This window comes from Hydra vulgaris, chromosome 05, assembly GCF_038396675.1.
Source record: "Hydra vulgaris chromosome 05, alternate assembly HydraT2T_AEP".
NCBI lineage: Eukaryota > Metazoa > Cnidaria > Hydrozoa > Anthoathecata > Hydridae > Hydra > Hydra vulgaris.
Genome location: NC_088924.1, coordinates 11965594 through 11990107, shown reverse-complemented (window position 1 = coordinate 11990107; position 24514 = coordinate 11965594). Strand labels below are relative to the sequence as shown.

General features: G+C 27.7%; 1 protein-coding gene and 3 long non-coding RNA genes across 6 annotated transcripts; 2 read left to right on the top strand and 2 right to left on the bottom strand.

The window, feature by feature from the left end:
• Positions 1–149: 149 nt before the first annotated feature.
• LOC136080570 (uncharacterized) lies at positions 150–3252 on the bottom strand. The gene is made up of 3 exons (XR_010638537.1): positions 3077–3252; positions 2317–2482; positions 150–233 (listed from the first exon to the last, which is right to left on the bottom strand). It is a non-coding gene; the product is annotated as an uncharacterized LOC136080570 (long non-coding RNA).
• Positions 3253–3741: 489 nt separating this feature from the next.
• Positions 3742–11246, top strand: LOC136080568 (uncharacterized). The gene is made up of 3 exons (XR_010638534.1): positions 3742–3897; positions 10420–10578; positions 10992–11246. It is a non-coding gene; the product is annotated as an uncharacterized LOC136080568 (long non-coding RNA).
• LOC136080571 (uncharacterized) lies at positions 8567–10085 on the top strand. Its single transcript, XR_010638538.1, has 2 exons — positions 8567–9512; positions 9596–10085. It is a non-coding gene; the product is annotated as an uncharacterized LOC136080571 (long non-coding RNA).
• Positions 11247–15100: 3854 nt separating the features above from the next.
• Positions 15101–24232, bottom strand: LOC136080565 (uncharacterized). Of its 3 annotated transcripts, XM_065797380.1 has the most exons (11): positions 24012–24232; positions 21461–21665; positions 20926–21092; positions 20649–20841; positions 19923–20364; positions 19778–19846; positions 19477–19632; positions 18749–19306; positions 18048–18230; positions 17623–17872; positions 15101–17252 (listed from the first exon to the last, which is right to left on the bottom strand). In XM_065797380.1, exons 2-11 carry the CDS (start codon positions 21661–21663, stop codon positions 15862–15864), a joined length of 3612 nt encoding a protein of 1203 aa, XP_065653452.1. In that variant the 5' UTR covers positions 21664–21665; positions 24012–24232; the 3' UTR covers positions 15101–15861. The 3 variants fall into 3 exon arrangements, with proteins under 3 accessions (XP_065653452.1, XP_065653453.1, XP_065653454.1); XM_065797381.1 differs by lacking the exon at positions 20649–20841 and having other exon boundaries at positions 20895–21092; positions 24012–24231; XM_065797382.1 differs by lacking the exon at positions 21461–21665 and having other exon boundaries at positions 24012–24230.
• Positions 24233–24514: the final 282 nt, after the last annotated feature.

Below are 24514 nucleotides of genomic sequence, written 5' to 3'. Positions count from 1 at the left end.
TCCTAATGTTCTCATAACACAGAGCATAACAACACCTTTGTTTCCAACAAGCCCAAAACAAACAAAACTAATTTATTGAGAATTTATATTATAAGTAATAATTTATTTTAAGACTTTCTGCATCCCCAAGCAAAACCGGGAGAATCTTTAAAACCATTCGATATCCAAAAGTGATACGCCAGGTTTAGGTCTTGGGACCGGGTGAATGCGGCGCCATGCGTTCCACCACGATTCTAAAATAAAGAAAGCATTGTCGTTATTTTATCTAATATTAAACCTATTTATTTTTATATTTAAAAAATCCGGAAAATCTTTTCGTAAAATATCCGTAAAATATTTCTGTAAAATAAAGTGTTAACACGTTGTTCAACGGGTTAACACTTTGTCAATGTGTTAACACGTATGTGTTGCATCCTAACCTTCCTACATCATTTTAATGCACAACCTATTGGTTATTACTGTTAACAAATCAGCAGTAGAACTAGAAGATCAAAATTCATATCAGAAAGTTATTAGATTCAATTAGAGAGATTAAGTGTTTGTTAATTAAAGACTTAAAAACCTAACTTTTGATAGTAAGAAGACTAATGGGATGGTAGTTAGACGAATCATATCGCTCTCCAGAATTTTTGAAAATAGGTACAACAGACACCGCTTCACAGCAGGCAAGAAAACACGTTTCTGATAATCATTTTTTGAATAGTTTTTAAAGTATAGGCGACAGAACACTTCTGCAAGACTAAAATAGGGATGTTGTCCATACCACAAGCTGTATAAGAGTCTAAGCAGGAAATCACTTTAGATACAGAAGCTGGGGTGATTGCAATGGATCAAACTGCCATTCAGCTATATCAGGTAGAATGTGATTAGTGGAATCAAGAGATTGTTAAAAAGTTCATAGCAAACAATCCAGCTTTGTCTTAGATGAGGTCACAGTCTGAACCATGCAAGAGAAGGCGGATTTAAAAAAAAAACATATTTACTTCCAACAAGGCTGCAAGCAACCACTATTAAAGTTAGAAGTTACTGGAAGGAAAAAGATGAATAGCAAGATAATGATTTAAAAAACTGCAAATTATATGAATCAGGAAAACATGAGGAAGGGATTTAATTCTAAAGAATTGATACTCGAGGGAAAAAACTAGACGAATAAGAATTTTTTGAGCACTTAGGAACAGCCACAGTGAAAGGATGAGACTTAATTGAATGACGAGTAACACAAGAATAAATTCTAGTAGATGGCACAAGAGACACTAGCTCTTTAGCGCCCATTGTAGTATTTGTATAATACTAAAATCTGAATTATGCACGAGAGGTGGAATAACAGATTTGCCCTTATTATAAATACTGTTAAAGATTCACCAAACACCAAAGATTAACGCTAACAAGAAAGATCAAAAGTAAGAGTTAAACCTAGAAGACGAAGAGTTGATGACTCATCGAGTACAAAACTATTCATAAATATAGGAAAATCTAGATTATAGCGATAACGATTAGCTGAAAAGTATTGAGTTATTTGCCTGATACACCATAAGACAAAAGCTTATGTAGAAGACCAGAATGCCAAACTTTATCAAAGGCTTTAGAAATATCAAGAGCGATGGCCATAGCCTCTCCACATCTATCTAATGCAGGGTATTAGAGCTATATCAGGTATTAGTTATATCAGGTAGAATGTGATTAGTAGAATCAAGAGTCAACAATTTGGGCAAATCTGTTACTCACCTCTCTTGCATGGTTCAGATTTTGATAGATTGCCTAAAGACAAAACTGAATTGTTTGCTAAGAACTTTTCATCAATCTTGTCTTTTGATTTGACTAGTCACGTACTACCAGCCGACAAACAAGTTGATCCATTGCTTTACATTCTTATCACTTCAGCTTATGTATCTAAAGTGATTTCCTGCTTAGACACTTCTACAGCATGTGGTCCGGACAATATACCTGTTACTATTTCTTGCTGACATTCAAAAATACTGGATAAGTATTCAATGAAGGGTATTCCTGATTAGAGATAATTTTTATTCTCAAAATATACCTTTTGATTTATTTCATTAAAATAATCCAAATTGAAATATAAAACTGCAACCATAATTGTGTATGCTTTAATTTTTAGTATAAATCAGTGCAACTGAAAACTTGCTCTATTTAGCTCTACTATTAACATATACATGACATTACTTTTTAACTAGTAAGGCAATATGCTAACTGTTTAAATAAAAGTTATTGTTTGATGATTATAAACAATTATTTATCTTATAATCAAATAAAAAAAGTAACTTCAGTAATAAATGAAACTTTAAAAGCAATTCAAACCTTCAGTGTTTTTTTCCATAACTTTTTTCTTCTAAGCTACAATAATGCACTGAGTTCAAAATTTCATGTTCTTTAATTTTTTTTGCATCTGCATATGTAGATAGAATGTGCCTAATACCTAAATTTGAAGCCTGGTTTGAAACTGCAGCAGTGTTTGGGTGTGTATCTATTTAGAAATAGCCAAAGCAACAGTTACTTAATTGTATAAAACATAAAATAATCTTTCATTATTTTCTTTTCATATTCCATCACTGAGAAACGATTAAAGCAATGCTGTTCGTTATAAAAACCATTATAATATAATTTAAATGTGATCACATATAATGTTCAATGATAATGTTAATGATCACATTTAGCATATGTTCACATGAGCAGACTGCAATCTATGTGATCATTTATGAGTATGTATTATTAAGTAAATCTATGTGGTCATTATACTTGAATAGACTGCAGATAAAATTTAGATGTGGATATATATCCACATTTAAATTTTAAGGTTATAAAAAAACATCTAAATTATATAGTTATAAACAAACATCTCTTTATTTTATTCTTAAATCAATAAAATTTAGATGTGGATATATGTAACAGTACTGGTACATATGTACCAGTACTGGTACATATGGATATATATATCCACATCTAAAATTTAGAAAATTTAGACTAAAATTTAGAATAAAATTTAGAAAATTTTGACTAAATTTTCTTGATTTAAAATTAAAATAAAGAGATGTTTGTTTATAACTATATAAAAAAATACCCAATAAATCTTCGGAATTTCGAAAAGAACTGTCTTTACTCATTTTGATTTGAAGAATAATTCAAAAACTTGTACAAAACGAACTATGTTGAACTGTTAAAATGTCAGCAAAACTAATTTAAAAAAAAACATGGCGCGGTAATTCAAAATAAAGTTTCCATTTTAAACGCATGCGTATTAGCATACAAAAATTTTCTAGGTCTGTGTTTTTTTGCTTTTCGCATTTCGCATTTTGAGTCATCCAATGGAACGCTAACCACAAAAATCGTATAAATAAAATAATCGTATTTGTTTCGGATCGCCTTGTTTCGGATGATTCATAGTAATATTCATAGTATGATTTTAACTTTTAATAAACGGAGATGTTATGTGAGGCGCGATTAGCGAGGGATTAGCGAGGCCGTTTTCCACAAGACAAAATATTCGCGCGTGCGAATTTTTTCGTCGATAAACATGCGCAGATAAAACATTTCTGGCAATTGTGATGATACTGTCTAAAATAAAGTCGGATTTTATGGTCATAAAATCCGACTTTATTTTTCGCTGCAGCGAAAAATAATTTTTGATTTCGACTTTTTGCGAATCGCCAAAAGCAAAAACCAATCAAGTTTCAAATATTTATCACGTGATGTCAACAGTAAAAAAAAAATGAGACCACTTTGGGAGAGTGTTCATGTTCCGAGACCTGCTCACTCCGTTTTTGGTAATGTAATGACGTATTCTTTCAGCGCATCAAAAATATATGCCATTTTGTAAACAATCCTTGCAACTTTGTTTGCCAGCAAGTAATAATAAAATCTGAGATACCAATGTGCTGTAAAGTAAGTAGCTTTATTATTCTCTAAACTAGAGACAAAGTTTACATAAGTTAACTTTGTCTTTAGTTTAGAGAAATTTTTTGTTAATCAAATAAGCTTTTATAAGGTCAAATAAGGTATTACGTTAACATGTAATTACATTTTATTTCTAACTTTTGCATTAAAAAAATGATTTAAGATTTTTTTTGTCTGTTTACATTACCTTGCAAATATAAAGTGCAAATTTTCTTAACTAGATAAAAGATCATAAAATTATATAATTGCATACATAGATATTATTAAGCATAATGATACCCAATACTTTAATATTGTGTAGCCCAAATAGCCTATAATCTCTGATCTTAAAACTTACATAAATGTATATATAAAAATATATATATATTTATTTATTTATATGTATATATGTGTATATTTATATGTGTATATATATTTATATATAAATATATATATTTATATATATATATATATATATATATATATATATATATATATATATATATATATATATATATATATATATATATATATATATATATATAGGCATATATTTATATATATATATATATATAGGCATATATTTATATATATATATATATATATATATATATACACACACACACACACATATATATATATATGTATATATATATATATATATATATATATATATATATATATATATATTAGTAAAAAATAATTTAACAAAAATTTTTTTTCATGAAAAAAATCTTTGTCAAATGATTTTCTACTAATATATAATTGCTCTGTTCTTTTAAGAACATTGAGCACTCTATTGTGTAGAATACATTTTAAAGTTGTTTAAATATATATATATATATATATATATATATATATATATATATATATATATATATATATATATATAAAACTGAAAAGTTAAGTGGAATCATTGCTCTACATGGCTTGTTTTTGTCCATTGGGTATAGGTATCTGTTCTGCAAAATTTTGGGTTGGTTGAGCATTAACAGGTCAAGCCATTATTAACATATAAAATAAACTATAAAATAGCATCATTTAATTTGAGATCCACTCCAGAGGACTGGTTTCTTAGTCATCTACAGCGAGACTACCTTGTATGCTGGATGTATTTCAACTGCTCCTGTTTTATCATTTAAATGAAGGACAAACCCTTTCAAAAGTTATAAAATTGTAAATCTTGTGATGCCGTTTTTATAATTGTATGCAAGCCAGAATAGCAATACAGCGGTTCACTCATGTGTTAGAAAACTTTGACAGTTTTCTGACACATGAGTGAACCGCTGTATTGCTATTCTGCATTAGCAGGATTGGACAGGAATGGCGTGCAATCAAACATTGTAACTGACAATGCTTAATATTTTTTTCCTTTACAATTTAACCATGTTGTTTTGATGTTGTAACAATTTAAATGCAATATTAAAAAAAATAGTTTCGTTATTAATAACTTTTAATTATTTTTCTATAAAATCTTTTCTAAAGTTTTTATTTTACGTGAAGGCTTAAAATAAAAAAGTAATTAAAATGATTGTTTAAAATCAATGCATTTTGTGTAAATTAACAAAAATATTATGTTAAAATTTTTTTTTTTTTTTAATTAGGCTGGTATTTTTATGATAAATTTTAAACGTTATAATTTAGTTAAAAAAACTTAGTTTTAAAAAAACTATTTTTCCATTTTTTTAAAAAAGATTATTCTATAATGTTACTTTAAATTATGATTAAGTTAAATTAAATCTTCTCATTGGAATGGAATTGCTTTATGTTTTTGTTTCTATTTTTACAAAGAATTTTTTAAAACCTTCTTTTTTTTAACTTGACTTACTAATCAGAGCTTGAAATTATTAAAAATTACTAGTTAATAAAAAACTACTTAACTTTTAAAAAAAATTTTTTTGAGGCAATTTTTTAAATTATACAAATGTTTATACAATTTAAAAATAATATATATTACACTTTTTAATAATTTACTCAGCAAGCACACCCATGCGGGACCCGTACGGTGTTAATCTGGGCATCCATTACGGGGTAAATCTGGTACTTTTCAATGGGATTTATCTGGGTCCCTTCTGGGATTTCCTGGATGTGCGCACACCCAGGGCCATGTGAAAGTTTGTGAAAATTTCTTAAACTTACTTAAGATAATTTTAGCGCTTATTTAAATATCTGGCATGTTCCTTTTAAAAGTAAAGTAAAATTTTCAACTTTATTTATTTAACTGTCATGAGTTCACAAAGAATGAAACGACAAAAAACTACTGCGGTGGTGGCAAAAATTGTAGAGGATAATAAAGTTGATGTAAGTTTATATGAAAGTTCAAACATGAATGAATGCCAAATGGAAAACAATACTACCGAATTTTATGATAATCAAGATTGACTTGCACATTCTAATGATGATTCTGATAACAAAAAAATAAACCTAAACAAAAATAGCTTAGATAAGGATATAGGAAAATGGGCAGTCAGTTTTAAAATATCTCACAGTGCTTAATACAGTTTATTACCAGTTCTGAGAAAACATGGATTAGATTTGCCTAAAGATTCTAAATCGCTTTTACACACAAAGGGACGTATTAAAACCAAATCTGTTGCAGGTGGTGAGTATTACTACATTGGATTGCAATTTCGGCTTTCTCTACTATTAAAAAAAATCTCTTTTAACAAACCTTTCAGTTTTTACTTTACATATCAATATCGATGATATTCCTCTGTTTAATAACTCAAACATATCACTTTGGCCAATTCTAGGTTCTTTTTTAAAGTTTGAACAGAATGTGTTTCCAATTGCTTTTTTTTCCAGTTCTTGCAAACCAAATTTATTGATGAAATGAAACGTTTTCAAGAAGTTGGTGTTATCTGTGACAAGACTGGAAAGGCATAAAATTAAAATTAGAAGCAGTTATTTGTGATGCACCATCTCGGTCATTTGTTAAGTGCATTAAAACACATAATGGATACAATTGTTGTGAATGATGTATTCAACATGACGAGTGGTATTAAAAAATAGTTTTACCTGACTTATCTGCTACACTAAGGACTAATATAGACTTTTTAAATCAATATGATTCAGAACACCATACTGCTATATCTCCCTTCACAAAGTTAAATTATTATATGGTAAATGGGTTTCCAATAAATTATATGCATTGCATTTGTTTGGGTTTTGTCCAAAAAAATTTAAACTTATGGATTTGTGGCCCACCATCGTGTAGGTTGTTCTAAAGTATTATTACAGTAATTTTAGAAAAACTTTTTGCTTTACCACCATATATTTCAAAATAATAGTCTAGAAAGTCTTGTTCCTTATCTGAATTTAGATGATGGAAGGCTACTGAGCTCTGTCATTTTTTGATTTATACAGGGTCAGTGGTTTTGAAAAGATTATTGTTACCTAATCATTGACAAAATTTTATTGCCTTATCTGTTACTGTCAGGATTTTATTGTGTACTTCTTTACTTTAACATTATGCTGGGTATGCTGGTCAGTTGTTGCAATACTTTGTGCAGACTTTTGAAAGCTATACAGTAGAGATCAGCTAGTATATAATTTGCATTCATTAATACACTTAGCTGATGATGCAAAACACTATGGTGCACTTGACAATTGCTCGTCATTTAAATATAAAAGTTATCTTGGTCAGTTAAAAAAGCTTGTTCCCAATGCTCAATCATCTTGTTCACAAATAGCCAAAAGAATTTTTGAAAATGCTGATATTTATACCTGTCAATGTAATCATATTGTTGGTTTTAGTAAATTACACACTGACGGCCCTGTAAATATAAAACTGAGCCATTACCTTCAATTCAAACAGTATCAAAACAAGAAGTGTTTCATGTCTAACAGTGTTAGAGATAATTGCTTTGAAATCATGATAAAATTGGAATTGTTAGAAATTTTTTAAACCTTACTGCCAGCAATGATAATGTTTATATTCTTTTTGAAGAGTTTGTTATTAAAGGATCTTTTTTTTAAAATACATGTAGTTCTCAAAAGCTAAATATTTTTATTGTTGAAAGAACTGATGGTTTGTATGAGTGTTTACCGCCCAGTAACGTAGTAAAAAAATATTTTTGTTTACCATATAAAAATGGATTTATTGTAATGCACTTTTGAAACATTTTTAGATTTTGTATTTGCTTTTTTAATTTTAAATTTTCATATCAGATTTTTATGTTTACCACATCAGTAACACTAATCTGTAATATTATCATATGCATCATATACACATCCAATGTTTATTACCTTGTTTTGAATGTTAACTTTTGAATGTAATTCATTATATCTTTGTTTAAAAATAAATTTATTGTTTTGCAATTTAAAAATTAATTTTGGTTATTATTAGTTTTATAGTTGAAACATAATTACTGGAATGTATGCTGTTGTGGTTTTTGACAATGAGATGGAAACTGAGTATATTCCCTTCAATTGGATAATCAAAAAAATTGAATTTCAAGAAGTTTCAGCTTTGGTTAGACAGTGTGTAGAATTAAAATGCTACTGGCCTCCATAGTCAAATTTCAGCAAAGTCAGTAGGGCACAAAAGCTATGTTCTGAACCTGAAACAGATTGGAAAACTTACTCTTTTCGATTGTTAGCAGTTGCAGATAAATTTTGGTTTCTATAATGCTGTTGATGAACTCAGACAAGTTTAGGGACTGTTGAACCAGTAATAATTTTTTTTAATTAAAAATAAAAAAATATTTACTGTTTTAGATGCAGTAGTGTATAACTAGTTTTTGTTTATTTTTGTTAGTTGATTTTGCCATTTTTGATTTTTCAATAAACTCTGTGTTCATCACTGAATACTACAAATATGTTTTAGTAATTAAATTTATGCAACATTATATTAACTACAATTTACTTTCAAAATAATTTGTCTATAAGCTAAGTGCAGTGTTTTTATTTTTGAAATGTGAGTTGTAGGTAATGAGAAAGAAGCCTGGAAAAAGTTAAAAGTAGCAGAGGAGACATCTAATGTCGAATAGATGTTTACCAAGCAAAAAAGCATGGCCTAAGCTATTTTATATGCCTCAAATTTATGTTAACTTACATAGCAACATTCTTGTTTTTAAACAGGCTAGAAAAAAAACTGTCTAACATCAAAGATGTAATTGAGAGTACTGATTCGGAAAATAAATACAGCAACAGGTGTTCTGTTTGTTTTTAAATTATTTTAAGTACTTCTAATTGCACCAATTTTTTTGCAAACTGTTATTTGTCTATTCTTGTCTGTTATGTTTCTGTAATTGCCTGTAATAATATTTTAAATTAAATAATGAGTTTAAAAAAAATTGTTTTTAAAAAATCATAGAAGAAAGAAAAGAAAGATGTCAGAAAAGCTTCCTAGGCCTGTAATACCAGAGGTAGAGTTGGGTGGGAAACAGATTTTACTACTTATTTGAAAGATTTAAATATGATAATCATCAATAAAATAATTCATTAGTACATGAGTAAAATCAATTTTCAATTTAATTATGTGTTAATTGTATAAATAAAAAACTGTAGCTATACTGATGAAATATGAAATGAAAATATTGATTCTGAGTTAGTAGGGGATGATCATTTTGAGAATAGAAATAGTGGATTGTTTACTCCTGTGGTACGCACGCAATCATCAGGTAAAGTTTATATTGTTGCAACATGGTAGACTGCTACAAATAATATAATTTTCATATTCTTCTTTACTACTTTTTTTTTTAAGAAAAAGAAATTCAAAACAGACAAAATAAAACACGTTTTGATATCCAGTTGGAAATTGTTGTTAAGTCAAATGATGTGTCTGGTCTTTCTTGTAACACGACTACTCCAATGTTGAAAACTATATGTAAGAAATACATGATGTTATACTACATCATGTATTTCTTACATTTAATATATATTTAATAAAGTTCAGGTTTATATTGTTAGATATATCAAGTTGGATATTAGTAAATTTGTTTTTCATGTCTTCAGTGGGAGACATGAAACATTATTAATACACTTAGCAAGACTTCAAATAGATTACTAGAATGTCATGAATGTAGTCTCTAAATTCAATAGGTCAAAATGTTGAACTTTCATGGCACTAGTTTAGTGCCATGGAATAGTGCCATAGGGATTTAGTAAATACCCATTTTTTTCAATGATAAAGTATCATAACAAATATGAATCTAATCATTTAATATTTAGGTGTAAAAATTATGCTGTTAAGTTATTTTCATTATTTATTAACTGAATTCAATAAATTATGAGTTTATATTATATATAAACCATTATATATTAAATATAAACTAATAAATATTGGTAGTGATATGGTAAACTCCATTAGTAACATGAAGGAAATCGGTTTATGTTCAGGGGTTCAACTAATCTGATGACTAATGGGATACACAAACAGCATGCACAACCCCAAAATGTTAACTGATTTTATTTACGTCTTTTTTTTAAATCATGTAATTAAAAAATAATGATTTTTGAATCACTATAATATATCACCTTAATTTACTTATTTGATTTTGTAATTTATTTTTGTAATTTTATTGTCAGGTTCAGGCCCTTGTAAATAATGGTGAAACGAATCTAACAAATTTTGGAGGAAGGAACATGATGTATTTACTTTCTAATGAACTGGCACGAAAATATAACCTAACTGGCCAGAAATCAAAAAACCATTTCAGCCATTGCAGCTATTTCAAATAATTTTCTGTAAGTATGTTATATCATATGCTCTTTATTTTCTTCTTTTATTGAGTATTTTTTATTGTCATATTAAGTAGTGAAAAGAACATTGGTATTTTTACCCTATTCCATGTTATTAATACTTTTTTTTTCAAAAAATTTTGAACTTTTTGCATATATTTAAGACTTATTAAGAATTAAAGTGTCTGAAAAATGGCTAGTTAAGGTCATCCAAAAGTATGGCTTATGTTGGCCTCAACACATTACTATAAAATATTATGATTTGATTTACAAGGTATACCCACTAAATCAAATAATAATATTTTATAGTAATATGTCGAGACCACCTAAAGCCATACTTTTGGATAAAATATATTGCAAAAGCAATGTTACTATAGTAATATTTCTTTTGCAATTTATTTCAACTAACGTATGTTTAGGTGCTGCAAAAAATTTATCAAAAAAAACTTCTTGAAGAAGCACTTTCTGCTTGGTTTGGTAATGCTTGAGATAGAGGCAAAGAAGGCCGAAAAGAACGAATTTTGAATGCAGCATCAAACACAGAAAAGAACATATAGAATGTACATAATGCAGCAGCAAACATGTAACATAAAGAATATTGCAGAGAGCACTTGCATATAAATTTATTACATTTGTAATAATAGTTTATTTTATTAATAAAACATATATGTATATGTCCTTGTGTTTTCAATTTGCATATAGAACATTTAGCTTTTAAAAATTTACGATTAAATTGATCATTCGATTTGTTCAAAATAAAAAAAATTGCTTTAAACGAGTTATCACTAATTTAAGGTATAATTAGGTATATCAACTGTATTGGGATAGCACAATATTGCCCGACATTGATGGACCAAAAGATAATGTTGGTCGCATAGATATTATTGTTACTGGGAATCGCTGGAAAAAACTGGCTATTTCAAAAATGGATAGAGGAACAGGTTAGGCGCAAGCAAATGCCTGTATTGTAGTAATTGAGTAATGAAATCTGTGTTCACAGATCAAAGGTTTTGTGTTCGACACAACAGTTAGCAATACAGGGGTTCATAATAGCGTATGTGTTAGAATTAAACAAACTCTGGGAACTTAAATGGTTTGGATTGCATTCTGTCATTACCTCGTGGAAGTTGTCCTTGTTTTCATGTCTTTGTTTGGTCCAATTGAAGGTCCATCAACTGCACTATTCAAGCGATTTCGGAAACAATGTTCTTCAATAAATTAAGATGCTTATTGTACGGCAACCAATAAATTGTTTCAGGATCCAATATTGAAGAACACACAATAGGAAATGCTTCGGAGTTTTATGTTTTTTCTTCTGATTTCTCAGAGGATACCGAGGCTCCACACATGGCAGTTGTAAATGATGTAGCTGAAAAGGAAATCAGTGTTATTGAAAATAACAATGACGCATTGACGAAGAAAGAGGAACAGAAGCAGTTTATTCTTTGATTGGTTGCAAACCATCGCAAGAATTTTCTAACTCTATCAATGAAATTACTGTCGTAGATTATCCACTGCGGAACAATTTTTTTAAAAACTATTGATAAAACTATATAAAAGCTGTCAAATTTTTAAACTAAATTCTGAATAAGATAATAATTTTCAGTTAAAGTTATTAATTACAATTTTAATTTCTTATTTTTAAATTTTAAATCGATAATCGACATTTAACAATATCTATTTTGCTTGCTTTATAAGCAGGAGATCCAGGTTCAAAAACGAGCTCTGGACAAATTTTTGCGTCACGGTAAGGAAGGAGGCGTGAACTTCCCGGTGCTCTGTGACAAGACCGTTAGGACTTCTTGTGGCATCTAAAAAAAAAAAAAAATTATATTTTATTTAAGCTGGATTGAATTGTTAGTACTATTTTTTTCATTTAATTTTGCAAAATTGTTATAATCATATCAAAGAGCAAAAATAAACTTATACATATATATATATATATATATATATATATATATATATATATATATATATATATATATATATATATATATATATATATATATATATATATATATATATATATATATATATATATATATATATATATATATATATATATATATATATATATATATATATATATATATATATATATATATATATATACATAATCTTTGAAAGTCATTTTCTTGTTATACGATACAATCTTATTAAAATTCAATAATATGTTTTGATAAAAATCATAAAAATGCTGAAGTGGGCAAAATTATATAAAAATCATAAAGCAGTGTGTATTGTGAAACATAGTAAATGTAGTGTTAAAACTGTTGTGGTCGAAATGCAACAGGTAACATTGAAAAAAGGAAAGGAATATTGACAAAAGTAGTTTATTAAGACATTTTTGAAAGGTCATGCTATTCCTCTTGAAAGTAGAGTTATTGTAAAGCCATATATTTTTTAGAAGAAAACAACCCGAAGCTCAAATCTAAAACATAGTCTTCAGAACATTGTTTAAGTTAATTGGCTGAGTTAAAAAATGATCAAATATTAAATAGATTTGGTGTCCCCAATCATTAGACCTCTCTCCTATAGGACTTTTATGTAATAAATTAAAAGTAATGTTAAATACTATTGGCTAATGTAGAAAAACTTGTTAGTTAGTGGCATAAAATTGACTTAAACAAATTAGATAAGTCGTTATGTAGAATGCCGAGAATATCAATAGCGATTAATGTTACTAGAAAGGGGGGGGGGATTATATAGGCAAGTACATCCTTCACCAAATGAAGATTCCAAGATAGAATTGTGAACTCAAATAAAGGATGGACAGAGGTAGAGTAGTGTTTCCATAAAGGAGCATGACGAGATTAGAAAGTTTTTTTATTAAACTATTTCATTAAAGTTTTATTAAATTAATTTTATTAAAATAAATTTGGAAATATTAATTTTAAGATTTTAATTAAATTCTAGTTTCTAAATAAAGAGTATGTATATCACACTCTTTATTCTGACCTAACCCTAACCCTATACATACCTATACATAAACAATTGGTTGTAACACTCAAAAAAAATGCATGCTGTGACACAACCTAATTATAAATGAAACAAAAACGACCACAGCGTAGTTAATATATGCACTTTAATTAAGCATGAACCGTAAACAACAACTAAGTCGCCATGTATTCGGTAGCCGAGTATTCGTTGCTTCCTAGCCGAATATTTGGTATTCGTCAAAATCACAATTCGTGATCTCTCGTAAAAATATAACCTAGAGAAATCAGGATCATTGTTTTGAAAATAAAATTTAGGGCGAAACCTTTTCTAAAATTAGTTATTAGTAGATAAAAAATTATACGTTTTTTCATTTTATTTATTCTCATCTTAATTAAGCTTGAAATTAAGCTTTTTTTGTTTAACAAGTGGTACAATTTATTTTTGTACCAACAATGCTTTAGTAGAATCTTTTTTTTAGAATAGGTTGATTGCGCTCATAGAATTTATGTGTTTAAATTACTGCTTGAGAATTTAATGTTTTTAAATGTAATAAAAACTCATATGCAATGTATTTTTAAGATGCTAAATTTATTTTAATCTTATAATATAGCTGCTAAAACTATTAGTACTACTAATAGTTTTAGTTAATTTAGCAAGTCGTTAGACTTATTGTTGATGCTAATAAATGCAAACAAAAACGCAATCAAAGCCGCAACACGTGGTAATGGCTGGTTACCGACCAATGTTGCGACAGTTAACATTTATATTTTGATTAGCAAAATAATTAGCAACCCTTCCAATATATGTCCTTGGCCTTTAAACTTTTTTTAGTAAGAGACTTTATAAGGGATATTAGATATGTCAAAAGAACATTTTTAATTCCTTTAAATAAATAGAGTCAATGAAAAGGTATATGCACTGATCATCAATGCCTCTTATCTTTTATCGGTGCTATGACTAATAATTCAATCCTCGACTGGTCAGTAGCGAATTTAGGTCGTTATTTTTAAGGGGGTTTGAATTATGAGTCCAAATTTAAAGCCTGAAAAATCACAACTTTTTGCGATTTTATTTATTCTACGAATTTTGTAAAGTTAGAATTTCTTTAATAAACAAAACAAAAAAGAGCAAAAATTTTCCCTCGCTGAGCCCAAAGTTAAACAAAAAATCAAAATAGTCGATTACGTTTAATAAAGATCGCCGCGTAAAAGCTTAACACCTACTACTTTTTTTCTTAAATATATTTAGCGTTGCGTAATTTTATGGACTAATCCCTTATGTAAGTTACATTTTAGATAGCTACGAATCAGTTGCGCAATCAGAATTTGACAACCAAGAAAAATGTTTCTTGATGTCTTTTCACTTGCACACGCATTTCCAAAAAATATCTTGACAGGCAAATTTGATTTTAAAACATTATTGCTTTAATTTTTTTATCATTTATTAATAAAAAAAACTTCAAAAATTGTTTTTTGAGCTATGGAGCATTTCTATGTTTCCGCTGGGCTTGAAAGAGACTCAGTCTGCAACTTTTTGCACGAGTTTAATGATTGAGCAAGGATTATTAAATATAACAATAAAACAAAAATTAGGTTTTTTTATTTTTCAATTTTAATATAATAATCAAATGCTATTTTAAATATATAAGTAAACAAGTAAATATAAAAAAAATTACAAATATAAAAATAAAAATAAAAATAATTACAAATATAAATTAAAAATATAAAATTACAAATATAAAATTACCAGCACCAAAAAAATCGTCTGAACGACTGTTAACAAGAAAGTCGTCTGAACCGAATGTCACTTTCTATTACATACTCCAATTGAATAGGTTATAAACCGTATCAATCTTGTTGGTTAGTAAAGGTGTTTATTTGTAAATAATAGTAAGTGTATACCTAAAAATATGATCTAAAAACAACTAAAAATACAGTACTAAAACGAAAACATAACAAATGTGAATCAAAATACAAAAAAAAAGTAATACAAAATTTCAAACCAAAATGTTTTCCATAGAGTTTGGCTGCTTGATAAATTACAATATCAAGATTATAAATTATTACAATATTAAATACAATAAAACATTCTTTTGTTAAAATTACTTGAAACGGAAAAAGTATTCACAAAATTGAAAACTTCCAAAATAGTAAGGGAAAAAGTATTTACATAAAATAAGTAAAAAGAAAGTAACAACAAATAACAACAAAGATAAAACCAGAACAGTAAAATTATTTAATCTTTAGTATTCTCAGACATAATCAATCGTTTTTCAAAGAGATTTTTTTTCCTTTGATTCCAAATATGTATAAAAAACTGATGAAGCAAAAGTGAGTTTGCGTCATTAGTTTAGCGGAAGACTTGATATTTTGTAAAAAAACTATTGAACTGCTCGCATATAGAAGTATTTATTGAATAAAAACTACCCAAGCGATTGCAGCGAAAAACATCAGCACATTTATGTGTATAACCATGAAACACATCATGGAAAAAAGAAGTATCTCTAAAAAAACCTGATTCACGGTTGTGGCAGAATTCTGATAAACTGCATGCAAAATCATAAAAAATATTTTTAGGAGCTATTTCACAATGGGTATACAAAGAAGCATGTGGGTCTTTTCTTCCTTCTGATCCTGGTATTATATGAAAGCCATAGCAATGGCCATGCATAGGACAAAACCATAAAAAAAGAAAAGATACACCTTTTTTTGAGACTTGAGGAAATAATTTATTACAAATTTCAGAAGGAATATCATCAAACAAGTTATTGTTAGAACTTTTATCAACAGAAAACATTCTCATTTTTCTGATTTGACATCCATGTTTTTCAAAATAATAAGCTCTCCCAAATCTTGGTGGGTTATAAGTATCTTTAATGACTTCAGCAATTTTTGGTGGCACATCAACAAAATGAATTTTTTTAACAAAATTACAACAATATTGGATTAATAAAACAATATCTCCAGAAGGTGTATTATTGCAGTTAGAGGATAATTCTACCAATTTCGCTAACTCAGGAGAAAAACAACGCAGCAGATAACAAAACTTTACTGAAAGTTCACAACCACCTACATTTGATAAAAGTTGTTCACATATGAGAAGTATTTCATCAGTGAAACGTAATGGAATTAAACTGTCAAGAGAGCTATCAGCAGCTAGTATTTTAAAAACTTTAGCATAGGACCACCGCAAATTATGTGGTACTGGTGATTCTGAAACCATCAGCTGAAATGATGGTATACATTCAGCAGGAATATAATTCATAAGTATAGAGCTTAATTTTAAAGTATCAGCATCAAACCTTATACAATCAGAATTTTCAACTGAAAGAATAAGAAGACATATCTTTTTAAGATGTGCTCTGGCTTCTGAAAATTGTTTAGGATCTGATAATTCAGAATTATATATAAATGACCTATCAAATCGTCGTGATGATGTTTGAACAATCTCATTAAGTTCAGCTGTTTCAATAGGTTTAACAAAGGAATTTTTGAAACTAATTCCAATTTTAGTTGCATCACAAGCTAGAACTGATATAACTTGATCTTCTGGACACATTTGACATTTTTGTCTAAAATCAATGTGCATGTGGGAGGCCCAAGCAAAAAACCAATCAATAAATGTTTGCGTTGACATGAATGGCAGAGCAGATGTACTTCTACGCTTATATTTGTTAACATATAAATTAACAAAACCACTAAATGTTCCTTTGCATAAGACAAAATCAACAAATTCCCAGCCTTTTAAAATTTCACAAAAATGAATACAATTATTAGAACTAATTTAAAAATGGTTTTAGCAAACATGGCAATATATATATATATAATATATATATAAATATATATATATTATATATATATAAATATATATATATATATATTTTATATATATATTTATACTATATATATATTTTTTATATATATATTTATACTATATATATATATTTTATATATATATTTATACTATATATATATATATATATATATATATATATATATATATATATATATATATATATATATATATATATATATATATATATATATATATATATATATATATATATATATATATATATATATATAACCACACTTAGAAAGTTTAATATACCTAATTCATAACCAGCACCAGTTGATAATTCATAACCAGCACCAGTACCTAATTCATAACCAGCATAACCAGTTGATTTAGACAAACAAAAAACAGAATCTTCCCATCCATCCCAATAAGCAGTACAATTATTTGATAAACATTTGCGTAAATAAACATCACACTCAACAACTTCACGATCAGTGTACATGTTTATTTTATGACAAAACTCAGTAATTCCATTTGAAAAAGATCCAGATACCCACCCAGCCTTTAAAAAAGTGAAAACCATGATAATTGTTATCATTTCTAATGGTGACAAAATTGACTTTACTACAGCTAAGAAAGCTGTTCAACTTTATGACTAAACTGAAACTAATAAAAAAATTTTGTTTAATTTTATTTTATTCAAATGCCAAAATAGCCTTATAAAAAAAAATTCTTACACCACATTTACAGATTTCAAGGTCTGTAGAAGGCATAAAAGAATACCCATTTGTAGCAGACTGTCTTTTTACAATATCAGTGCTAAATTTATGACTAAACTGATCACAGGAAACTGTCTTTTTACTAGGTGCATTAAGTCCAAATGTCCACAAACCAGATTTTACATCAAACACATCTTCCCACTATTAAAAACAAAAACTTAATCAAATAAATTTTTATATACATTGGGTTCGATAAACAACAAATGTGCAAACATTTAGCATATAAACTCAGAAAAACAAACGTTACATTTGATGATTTTTATTCTAATTTTTCCTTCAAAAATTAAATAAAAAAACTAATGGATTATTTTAACTGTAAAAAGTTGGTAAATAAATAGTTTTTTTACACTAAAGAAAACTATGTTATAAAACCCTGTTTTATAACATATAGTTTTCAAAACTCAAAACTGGGTTTCAAAACTCTTAACCTCAATCTAAATTTTTTTTGAAATTAAGTAATATATAAAGAAAATCATGTGACTAGAAATATGGTTAAACAAAACTTTGTAATCCAATCATTTTGAAATTTTTTTATTGTAATAAAGTAATTGTGTGCATAAAACATGCACAACTAAGCAACATGAGCTGACTAATATTGCGATAAAACATGAAATACTATTAATTGACAAATGTATATGTGTATAAAATAACTAAAATACCTTTTCTTTTGGTAATTGAGCTTTATCTTCTAACTCATCTACTGATGTAAATTCATCTTGGTAATTACTTATCCAATCAGTAGTGTTTTGAACAAGATAAAAATGCTCCCTAAAAACTTTTAGATGAGAACACAAAAAACCTTTGTCTAGATTGTTAACTTGTCGAGTAGATCCTTCAGATACTTGACATAACGAATCATGACATTTTACAACTTTTCTCAACAATTTACTGAGTTCAAAAACTGTAATAAATGTGCACGAATCAGAAACTACTGAATATCTTTCTATGCCAGATTTTGAGGCTAACTTAAAAACATTTGATGTTAGACATAAACTCTCTATCAGTTTTTTCTTGTTTATTAAATTATTTTCTGGCATAAAATCTGGGTTATCTAGCATTTGAAGTAACTGATGTAATAATCGACAATGGCAACAATTATTGACATTAGTCACATCATCTGATTGAAAATAAATAATAGTTGAAAAAGTTTTACACGAGCAGTTATAAATATTAGAAGAATTGATGGTTTCTGCTTTTACATGAACAAATTCTTTATCCTTATTTAAAGAAAAAAATTCATTTAAAAGTTTGAAACTAAAGTTAAAAAATTCAACTAATTTTTTTAAATTACTTATTAATTACTTTTAATTACTTTAATTATTTAATTAATTTTAATTTAATCAAAAAAGAAAATTAGTAAAACTAAACAAGTTGCGAACAAACATACTTGAAAATTACCACTCTCCCGATTGTAATTATTCATGACACAAATATTAAGAGATGGTCTACGAACACGCCAACTAATAACACCACGACTGAAAAGTTCAGCACAAAAGTACTCATAGAGGCTGTTTTTTTTGCCTAAATGCTGAACTAAATGAATCTGTAAAAAAAAAAAAGTTCAAATGTGATGTTTCCTTTATGGATTATATTTAGAATCAAGTATTAAAAGGATTAGAAACTTTGATTCTAATTAAATTAAGTTAATTTAAATAAAAACTTTTAACATACCTATATATTTAACATACCTCATTACTTGAATTAGAGATGTCAATATTTTTTGAAACAAACTTATTCCCACAACATGAATTATCAGACTGAAATTTATGAAAAATTTGCATTTAAATGTTAAAACTAAAATATGTAACAATTTAAAATTAATTAAAAACTTACATTGTCAACAATGCCCTCTAAAGAAGACAACCTAATCTTTTTTGCAATTGATGATTTATGAGCTAGGTCTCCTTTACTTGATGGATAAACGACTGGCTCTTTTATGTTAAAAGTATTTTTTAAACATGACTTAATTATGTCAAAAGAATTATTTCGGTAAAATAATGCCTGAAGAATTCTATTTCTAGGTGATCCTGGAAAATACCGACAGGAAGTTGAAAACTTTTGCTCAAATCTCAATATTTTTGTAAGTTTATCCCACATCCATTTATGATGGTTGGGAAGATCAGATAAAAGACTAAATTGATTTTCTAATGTCGGCAATTCTAATATTTTAGTCCATAGTTTTCCATAGCTTGAGTTTCCTTTAGGATTACTTCGGTGAAGCATAAGACTTTTTTCCCACTCTTCAGCTTTTTCTGAAGGTTGGCAAACAAAAAACCTAATAGAAGATATTTAGCAGCTCAAAAAAAAAAAAATGAAAAATTAAGTATATAAATATCAAACAGATCTTAATGTACTTCTAAAGGTTTTTATTCAATTTTAGATCCTAGGCTAGAAATAACAGATGTTTCTGAGCAACATATAAAATCTAAACAATATATAAAATCTGGACAATATATAAAAATGATGTAAAATATAACAAACAGTTGTACACCTAAGCATACTGTAAAGATGCTAGGACAAAACAAATAATGTACTGAAAAAATAATGTTATTAGCATACTTTTTGTTTTCTTGATTATCAACTTCCCATAATTGGTATTTAAAAAGACAAACAGTAATTAACTGATAACAAATGCATAATATATTTTTATCCAACGCAGTTATTAAATTTTTTAAACTTTCATTTAACCCACCCTTGCAATCATATATTAAACGATTAAAACTTCTACTTTTGTGAATATGACTTTTATCATCTAAAAAATTATACAAAAAAATTATTTCTTAATAGTAAAATAATTCGACGCACCATGATTTAGATAATAACTCAAACAATCTACTTTTGGTTCTGTATACAAAGGTTTCATTTTTGAGTAAAATTTCCATTTCAACATCCTTAATAGTGAAAGCACAGTATGGAAGAATTTCTTCAATTTCCAGATCTTGTTTCAGTTTAGCATGAGCAACATTTTCAAAGAATGCAGTGAAACTGCCAAACTCAAAATATCTAAACATATTAAATTATTCGATACATATTAATTGATACAAACAGCTGGCTCATGAGCATTTCTTAATGTGTGCAAAAAATAATTGCCGCCCCTAATAATGATCAAATTTTATCAGAACGACTTATTTTTTTGACAATTTTTCATTTACTGTTAATCTTAAAATTTGCTGCCTGTGTTCTTTGCACACTTCGCACACGCCACCAGCCGGCACTGGATACAAATGCATATAAACAAGTAATAAACTTGATCATAACAAAAAAAGTTATATTTAATTAATTTATACATACTTAAACAAAAAACATATTACCAAATTAGAAATATAAAACAAAAGAAAATGAAACCATATTTTTATGAAAGTTTCAACTACCTAGCCAAATATGTTTTTTTTCCTAACACATCAACTTTAATTAAAAGGCAATGGAAAATACCATCAACATTCCCATGACTACCAAGAGATAGCAAAGATTCCTCAACCTGTAATACTGGTGGAATAAATATAACAGTTTTTGTCATAGCATTTTCAATTGCAATGCTACTACCACACCTGTTAGGATTCTCCATAGCTATCATTACTAAATGCAGTAAATATATATATATATATATATAACATTTTCGTGTTGGACGAAAGTCAAAACCATTAATTTAATTACAAATTAATTGTTATATAAAAAAACCACAAAAACGCAAATTTAATTGACCAGAATGTTTTTAAAAACATTTTGAATGTTTTTAACAATATAAACAATGTTTTTATTTTTATTTTTTTTAATAAATGTTTTTATTTTTATTTTTTTTAATAAAATGTTTTTATTTTTATTTTTTTTAATAAAATGTTTTTATTTTTATTTTTTTTACTGTAAATCATGCGCTGAGTGTTGCTACATCGACTATCTTATAGCCTGACTCACAAGGGAGTGCTGCTACATCGACTGACAAATAGCCTGACTCGCAAGGGATTGCTGCTACATCGACTGACAAATAGCCTGACTCGCAAGGGAGTGCTGCTACATCGACTGACAAATAGCCTGACCCGCAAGGGAGTGCTGCTACATCGACTGAGGGTTTGGTTGGGGCAGAAAGTCTATCATTTAAAAAAAAAAAAATTCCGGTCTTGCATTTTAATTTTTACTTTTTGTCAACAAAATATGGAAAAAACTTTCGGACAACATCTAAGGGTTCTATATATATGTATATATATATATATATATATATATATATATATATATATATATATATATATATATATATATATATATATATATATATATATGTCATGTATATGTAAAGGGCATAATGCTTGTATATAGTCAAAAAAATCGGATTTCAATTTTATATAATTTCAAATTTTCATTTTAATACTTTTGTCGAGATATAAATAAATATATTAGTAATAGATTTTTCACAAATCTTTTTTTTTTCTACGCACTATTATCACATTATCACTTTATTCGTTTTTTTTCTTGATTTAAATATATTTTGAATATATTTAAAATAAATATATAAAACTTAAATATATTTCCCTGCTTTAAGATCATTTAATAAATTAAGGTGGTCTTATAGTATTAGAGCTAAAATTTACATCCTAAATAAGTATAATTATGTTAATATACTGAAAGGAGGTCACACAAAACAAATAAAAACTGTTAAAACTTTTTATTTCAGGACCCTATTTAAATCCAAAAAGGTAAATTAGTCAAAAATGCTGTGCATTGTAAAACAATAAAAAATATCAAAAATACATCAAACTTCAAAACTAAATTACTAATATTCTTAAACTTTTAGACAAAAAACTTGTAGCCTCAAAAATATTTAAAAAGGTTTCGATCATCCTTATAGCACGATATCAATTTTAGATAAATTTAAACACCCTAATGCTCTACTCTAACCCCTATATATAATGATAGACATCCTTTATATAATGATAAACATTTGTTGAAAATTTCATCTCATTTGGAAGAGTATTTAAGAAGTAATGAACCGCATCGGTTTGAAGAATGTTTTTTTTTGAAAAATGCTGTTAAAGATTTGCATTGTAAAATCTAAATAATAATGAATAATTAAAGTTTTTTCTGGTATGAATGAGTTGCCACAGTATCATGATAAGCATTTGAACTTCCGCCACCAAGATATTCAGTATATTGAAAGCCTTTGAGCTGTTATGACATACACGGTATATCAACTAGAGTATTATATTCTATCGTATCAAATAACCCTTCATGATCTTGAAGGTAAGAATAATCATGAATATAAAACTAAATATTACAAGTCAGGATTAAGATCGTCATAATTATCCAGCTACTGGTAAAATGTAACCTGGCAGATGTCTTGCTGCTTAGTAACTATGACTTAAAATACACCCTTTGGAGTTCTTGGTTGAGTTTAGGCTAGAAATGGTGCCTTGATAAAAAATATTTGTTTCGGGCAGATATTACCATCCAGCAACTGCTTTGTAGAAAACTTCCAAGGCAAAAACTTTAGAGGTAGGCAGAAAATTTTTGTAGCACAGCTCTGCACTCCTTTTTTATTAATAGGCTGGCATAAATTCAAACCTAGGTTAAATTGTATCGTGTCTTGGATGATGAACATTAGAACATCTTCACTCCTGTTTTGTTTCTCATCTATATCAATGAATTATTTAGATTTTTTAGGGATTGGTGCAGAGTGCAAATACATCAACTGACTTAAATAGGTAAAATATGTGAGTAGCGTACATAAATAGGCTGACTTAAATGGGTAAAACACCACTAATAAAGTATTTAAGTCTGCCTCAAGATTTTTTAACATTAAATAATATTTAAAAATGTTTCTCCAAAAGTATGTCATGTTGGATCACAATTGGATCACATCATGAAGTGGAATTATATTAAAATTTTAAAAACAATAGTCATATTTTATAAAAATTTAATCTCTAATCTTACCCCTATATTGGTTCTATTTTTTTTTGTTCAACTCCCCAAGGTCACAAAGGCCACTTTAGTTGAGGAGGCTACTTTAGTTTTTGTTATAACCTTCTCTCAACTCAATAACTCCGAAACACAGACCTTGACAAACAAGAAGAAACAAGTTAAGTGCTAGCACCGTGAACGTGGTGAGAATAGAATTCAAAATTACTCGCTTATTAGGCGAGCGCCCTACCACTACACCACTACCGTATTGAGACTACTACCGTATAATTTGATCAAAAAAGTTATGAGAATTTATTTGCTATGAATAAGCAGATAATCTTGAATGCGAAGTCTTTTTTTAAAAATTATGGCGCTCTTGTTTTTTTACTCCTTCTTCCATTATACAGCTCTATAAATCACTTATTTATCCTTGCATGGAATACTGTTGTCACATTTAGTCTGTTCCTTTTAATTGTACTCATTCTCTTTTAAACATAATCTAAAAACACATTGTAAATATAGTTGGACCTGCTGTG

Excerpts from the sequence above, each read along its gene's own strand:
- LOC136080565 (XM_065797380.1), bottom strand. The coding sequence starts at position 21,663 with ATGATAGCTATGGAGAATCCTAACAGGTGTGGTAGTAGCATTGCAATT. Across the intron at positions 19,847-19,922 it reads TAGAGGGCATTGTTGACAAT|TCTGATAATTCATGTTGTGG; the intron begins GTAAGTTTTTAA and ends CATAAATTTCAG. Across the intron at positions 19,307-19,476 it reads GGGAGAGTGGTAATTTTCAA|GATAAAGAATTTGTTCATGT; the intron begins GTATGTTTGTTC and ends TCTTTAAATAAG.